The 6,342-nt window shown below is 49.1% G+C and overlaps 2 protein-coding genes across 2 annotated transcripts; one reads left to right on the forward strand and one right to left on the reverse strand.

Annotated features, from left to right (window-relative positions):
• Positions 1–31: 31 nt before the first annotated feature.
• Positions 32–1,290, reverse strand: ACYP1 (acylphosphatase 1). Its single transcript, XM_032689967.1, has 2 exons — positions 1,095–1,290; positions 32–681 (listed from the first exon to the last, which is right to left on the reverse strand). The coding sequence occupies exons 1-2, from the start codon at positions 1,176–1,178 to the stop codon at positions 466–468; spliced, it is 300 nt and encodes a 99-aa protein (XP_032545858.1). The 5' UTR covers positions 1,179–1,290; the 3' UTR covers positions 32–465.
• Positions 1,291–1,458: 168 nt separating this feature from the next.
• On the forward strand, positions 1,459–4,832 carry ZC2HC1C (zinc finger C2HC-type containing 1C). Its single transcript, XM_032689964.1, has 3 exons — positions 1,459–1,605; positions 2,094–3,312; positions 3,989–4,832. The coding sequence occupies exons 2-3, from the start codon at positions 2,101–2,103 to the stop codon at positions 4,256–4,258; spliced, it is 1,482 nt and encodes a 493-aa protein (XP_032545855.1). The 5' UTR covers positions 1,459–1,605; positions 2,094–2,100; the 3' UTR covers positions 4,259–4,832.
• Positions 4,833–6,342: the final 1,510 nt, after the last annotated feature.

A 6,342-nucleotide genomic window follows, 5' to 3' on the forward strand; every position in this document is an offset into this window, starting at 1 on the left:
CCCAAGCAACACACCCATTCCACACAGCAGGTGAGCTGCAAGCAACTTTATTCTACAGAAAACGTGAACAAAGTAAGTTGTTTCTCAAGCATTTAGTGCACAGACATGATGTTTTTAGCAATTTTCTGTGTCAACGTTGATCCTGTGACTTTCTTCACGTCAGCGCCACACTCTACACATTACAGATTCCACTCACGTATGACCCCACACACCGTGTGCACTTAGAAACAGAGGCTCTGCCCCTGAACAGCCCCTTTAACAAAGACAGCACAGCTCTTCCTCTACCCACTAGAATTCCGTGACAGGCTGAGCGTCAGACTAACAGTGCAGCAAAACAATAAATTAGAAATGTAGTAAAATAAAACTCTTTAGAGCTGAATACTGGCTGTCTGAATGAGCAGGGAAGAGAGGAAATGTTCCGTGAGGGTAGCTCCCGCTCCAGATTTTGCTTCTTTCTGGACAAAGTCACTTCAAAATCTGGAAATCCTTGTGCTCTAGAGCCTCAATCTTCTTCTCATTGCTGAACTCCGCTCGGCTGATGCGGGACTGGGGACTTCCTATCTTCCTGAGCCATTCCTGCAGCTCCCGCACCCTGGCAGTTGGGCCCTGGATTTGCCCTTGCACAGTGCCATGGCTGGTATTTTGGACCCAGCCAACGAGTCCTAGTCTCTTAGCCTCCCCCTGAGAAGACAATGCAGAGCAAAATGAGGTTATCCAAACTGTAACAGAGCAACAAAACGACATTCACACACAGGAGCCAATTTTGTTGGTGACGCACAGGCCTCCAAGGAAGTTTCTGTGGGTCAGGCAGCAGGAAAGGAGCACAGGAGCACAACTACTCATTATATTCTTTCACGCGAAAAACTGGGGCTGAGATGCATTCTTCGGCCATGCTTACATAACCCGGGCGGGCTGCCAGCAGCACCGCGATGCCGGCCTCACTGCGGCAGAGGCTGGAGCCCGACCCGGGGCCGCGGCCACGACCCGCCCGCCCGCGGCTCAGCCCCTCGGAGGCGCCCGCAGGACGGGCTGGCAGTGGGCACGGCGCATGCTGGCAGGCGGGGCCGACCGCCCCGCGGGCCCGCGGCACGCACCTGTGTGTACTTGCGAAAGAACACGCCCTGCACCTTGCCGAACACCTCGTAGTCCACAGACACCAATGCCTCGCCTTCCGCCATGGCGGCACGTCCTCCACCCTCTCCTCCTGCCGCCGCCGCGTCCCGCTGCGCCTGCGCCGCGCCGCTGGGGGCGAGGCCTCACTGGGCCCTGCGGCCAATGAAGAGCGGTCTCGGGGTCGTACCGACCGCTCATTCGCCGCCTTATGAATAATGCATAGAGCACCCCCTCATGAATAATGCATTTGGGCCCCGCAGGCACCGCCCCCTTCCACGGTGAAGCGTTCGCGCGGCGAGGGAGCGATCCTGGGTCTCGCGCCAGTCTCCAGGCAACAGCACGCCAGGCACGGATCCGCGCCGGGTGCGGCTCCATACCGGGGCCCCGGGGGCCGCGGGCAGCAGCGGCGGCGGCAGGAGGGGCCGGGGCTCTCGGGCCGACGCAGTTCGCCGAGGAGGGAGACCGGGCGGAGCGCCGGGCGCGGCCCCGCAGGTAACCCCGCTCGCCCCTCGGCGTGTGCGCCCGGCACACCTCGGGGGATGTAGAACGAGCCACGGGAAGACTGTGCCGAGCTTGACCGGAGCCTGCGTGTCAGACCCGTGTGGCACACAGGTGGATCACAATGCCAAAACTGAAGGGACGCGTTATCCTGGGGAGTGTAACAATTCCTCTGTCAGTGCGGCATATTTCTGTTGCTACCACGATAAGGCAGGGCTCAGGCAGAAAGGGAAATAAAAGTGTTTTTTGCCAGTTATTTCTGGCTGCATGAACGATTTGGACTGGGAAAGGCAGCATGGGAGCTCCCTAGATGGAAGGAATGTAAAGACTTATAGAACACAGAAAAGTTACAGAACCTTTGCTAATACTTATTATAACCTCTCACTATAGCCTCCAGGCATAGACTATTAGGAGAAAATTTGTCCAGTTTTGGATAAGATAGTCTGTAATGCCTTTGCTTCTAACCTCAGGCTCTTTCTCAGGCACTGAATGGCTTTTTTTCCACCGGTGGCTCCTGTGGTGGCAGCTACTAAGATTGTTCCTGGTTCCCAGCTAAAACACCAGAAAAACAACTTTCAACATGAACTCCTAACTGACAAAGGGGAAAGTTTGAAGGATCCCTGTGCCCAAAAGAGCCAAAGATGTTCTTATTCTATTTCAGCAGAAAACACTCAATATGGGCATGGAGGCTTCTGTTCTGCTGGACTACAGAGTAAGCACCTCACCAGGCAGGCCTGTACTCTGTCAGCTACATCAGTAGACAGACAGAAAGAAGGAGTGGACCGTGCATATCCCCTGAAACCAATTTCTCACCACAACGGTGTGAGTGTTCCAGTGCTCAACACAGCACAGCTCGGAAGTTCCCCATACATGCAGGAAACTCCAAATAGTAAATCAAGCTCCATGAGCAAAGGGAAGGCTCCAGTAGGGAGATCTGCAGCACTCTGTCCTTGGACAGTAGAGCCTGAACCATCAACCCCCCATCTATACAGGAGAGAGCTGGCCTACATCCTAAAGTTGGAGGCAGATGGAAGGAACCTAGAAGAGGCAATTCAAAAGAAAGAGGCCCTTCTTGAAGAGAAACTGAGGAGAACAAAGGAGACACTTAGGAGGATTCAAAGAGAGAAGGAGCTTATCAAGGCAGAACAGAGAAGAGACAGTGGAGCTGAGAGGACCCATGAGCAAAAGGCTGCAAGGCACCCTGAAGAGAAAACTTTCAGAGCTGTAGTGAGGCCAGGTGGTGGGGTCTTTGGTGGGGCACAGTCTGCAGAGGCCATAATCCCCAAGCCTGGCACCACTCACCACCCCCAAGAGCTGGCTGTGGGGAAACTCAGGAAGGAGCAACTGGTGACCAATAACAGCAAAATGCAAGACAGCATACCCATGGAGCATTTAGCTTCTTGTTCAAAGCTGGCCCCAAAACATAGCCCTTCTCGCTCCGCCCTCTCAGACCAAGATTCTGGTGACCGCTTGTCTGCAGAGATGTTGTATGTGCAGGCTGCCAATGCTGTGGAGCAGGAGGGGCTTGGACAGTGCAGCTTCTGCAATCGTAAGTTTCTCTGCTCTAGGCTTGAGAAACACATGAGTATCTGTGGCAAGAACCAAGTCTCCGAGAGGAAAGTGTTTGACTCCAGCAAGGCCAGAGCTAGGGGAACAGAACTGGAACAGTATCAGCAGTGGAAGAGCGCAAGGAGTCCTCAGGTAATGTGCAGCCCATTTGCCTCCCTTGTCCACATCTACTGCTCACATTCAGTCCATCTCAGCTTCTAGTTCTGAGTGAGACATGAGCACCTTCACATGTATGCAGGGCTAAGGCATACAGTCCAGCTATTGCCTCTAAAAGGTTTATGACAAATGGAAAAATAGATCCATTTAAAATCTAACAGATGGAGGCGGCAGTCCTGTCTTGTCTTTATAATGTGTTAAGGATGTACTCCTGGAGAAAGCTCACTCCTTGCTGTAGTTAAGATGCAGACTGGCTCTGCTGCAGTAAAGCTCTGTGACATCAGGAGCTGCAGGGAGCTGAATGAAAATCCAGGTAATAACACAGTCTCTTAAAATGAAGACAGAGGAAACATGCAGCTCTGTTCCTGCAAAGCAGCTATAGCAACCCTCTCCAGTTCCTTGGCCCCACTGCTTGTTTTTCTGGTTACTTTCAAGCTCTTTCGAAGTCCTGTTGTTTCCATCAGAATTTCCTTCACATCCTCCTTGGTGCTGGTCTTGTTGATTCCCTTTGTGGGACTCAGCTTCTCAGGGAGGGTTTCACATCAACAAGGAATGCCCAGGGACAGGTGACCTGGGATGGGCTCTAAATGCAAGATTGAGAATGGAAGCTGATAGTGGTCCCAGTTGCTCTGACTGCCTTTCCCTTCTGCAGAGTGAGACACCACCCAGAAGGAACAACTGGAAACAGAAGCATGAGGCTCTCATCCAGACCGTGTGCCAGGCCCGCCAGCTGCAGCAAGTCCTCACTAAGGGAGGGAAGATGTCTGACCTGCCTCCATTGCCTCCCATGGAAAACCCAGACTATGTTGCCTGCACCTACTGTGGACGCCAGTTTGCTCCCCGAGCAGCTGAGAGACATATTCCCAAATGCAAAACCATAAAGAATAGGCCCCCACCCCCACCACAGAGAAGGCGCTGCTGAGGCAGTGCCCAACTGTACCTGCTGCTGTAATTCCCTGCCTCTTTTTTGCCAGGTTTCCAGCTATAGACAATTGTGCTTTCCCTAGTCTCAAGACTGGCTGCAAGCTTGTGTGTATAGTTAGTGAACAGCTCAGGATGTATAAGCAGAATACTAGAACTTGTGTACTTTGACCTTTGCCCTTGGGTTGCCCCACGTGAGATGCCCCTTTCCTCAGCACAAGAAGGTTAGGATCAGACATTCAGGGGTTCAGAAAAGCTAGCAGTAGCAGGCACTTACTGTTTGAATCCACATGTCAATTCATGTGCATAGAACAACAGAGATACTCTGAACCAACCAGGCCCTTGAGGCAACAGAACAACCATCACAATCAATAATTAGATTTAATATAAAAAAAATAGGCCAAATTTCTAGGGAACTCTAAAAACAAAGCTGGCACCCTTTCTTGAATCATCTGCTTATTTTCACCTCGGTTGCTGCAATGGTAGGGAATTATGACAAAAACATAACCTTGCTTTTGTTTTCTTCTTGAGATGTTATTTTTCTACATTCAGATTATTAAATATATTAAACTGGTTCCGTTGTGTAAATGTGGTTTTAAATGGTCACATAGTGGTCTGTGTTCTCAAAGTAAGAATGACTACTTTGTATGAGAAAGTTGCAACAAGAAGCAAACAAACAAAAAAATTCCAGCAGCTCCTTTTTCAAGTCCTCCGGTAACATAGCAGCAGCTCATGGGAACCTACAAAAAGATCAAAAGCAATTAGATTAAGGTTGAATAGTCAGAAGCTGAATATGCAGAAATACTCCAGTCTTCAATGGGTGAACCTGACTCCTGAAAGAAGTTGGAGGGCTTCTGCCTTATATATATGTGGGCAGAAATCTCAATCCCTTGGCACACCTGAGGAAACATGAAGGTCCTAGAAAGGGTCAGTGCTGCACTGTGCCAGCCAGTGATGTGTGTACAAACCTGAGAGGAAAAACAGACTCTAAACAAGGGAAAATAATTTGTTGTATCCAAACACTGATTGGAAAAGCAAGGCCAATAGCTTCAGATATTCAAAAAACAGGACAGCAAGGGGTGACAAGAGGTGGGAAAGGGGTAAACTAGAACCTTTATGCGAGCCTCCATGAATTCATGAGAGGTATAATTGAACACAGTAGCTAAAAAATTCAGCACCACTTCCTGTCTTGTAATGTTAAATGTTTACCTCACGCTATGTTTTATTGACTGTATTTAGTGGACTCTAAAGGTCAGCAGAGTGCAAATGGTGACATGGATACACACAAAGTATTTGATGTCATAAAATAAACCCATCTGTTGGGGACTTCTCATAAGTGACAGGCAAAGAGCTAATGCTGAGATTGAAACTGTAGATTAAACAAAAGTTAGTGAAATTAAATCACCAGGCTTCATTTCAGAGCTAACCGTGGGCAGTTCACTCCTATTTGCTGAGCTATTGTTTCAGTATCCAGAAAGTCTCTGATAACTGGCTTAAAACTTAGTAACAGTTTAGCCAAAGTATCAGGCTGGGCACAGAGATTTGCTGTGCTGCTTTGCTTTCAGGGTTAGTTACCCTGACACTACTCAAGGTACATTATTCACACCAGTTTAGCTTCCTCTTCTGCTCCTGCAGTACAATCTCCCTCTCAAAGACATGATGCATTTTCAGCATCCAAATCTCTGATGAACTTTAAGTCTTTAACACTGCTCTGCCTCTCGAGATATTTTGCAATTAATAAAAACTCTGATGAAAGTTAAAAGTGACAGGCATTAAGCACAATGTGCAGGAACTGTTGGCTGAGCAGGTGTCAGGCAGGTTCTCTCTTCTGTAGGCCTTACTGCTCAGTAGAAGCTGTTCTGAGAGAAACAGGTACTTCTTCTCTTTGAGCCTCTCTTCCTGTTACTCATTTCCCTACTTGGCACTCAAACTGTGAAAATAAACACATACACATACACACATGCACACACACACACACAAGCTCCTGATGTCATTAGGCGGAGATGTAGCAGTATGAGAAAAGAGTTGGTTTGTTGGGTTTTTTTAATGAAGGGACACAGAAACAGACTTTTTTTTTCCCGTAGC

Source organism: Chiroxiphia lanceolata, chromosome 6 (assembly GCF_009829145.1).
Source record: "Chiroxiphia lanceolata isolate bChiLan1 chromosome 6, bChiLan1.pri, whole genome shotgun sequence".
In the NCBI taxonomy this organism is placed as follows: Eukaryota; Metazoa; Chordata; class Aves; order Passeriformes; family Pipridae; genus Chiroxiphia; species Chiroxiphia lanceolata.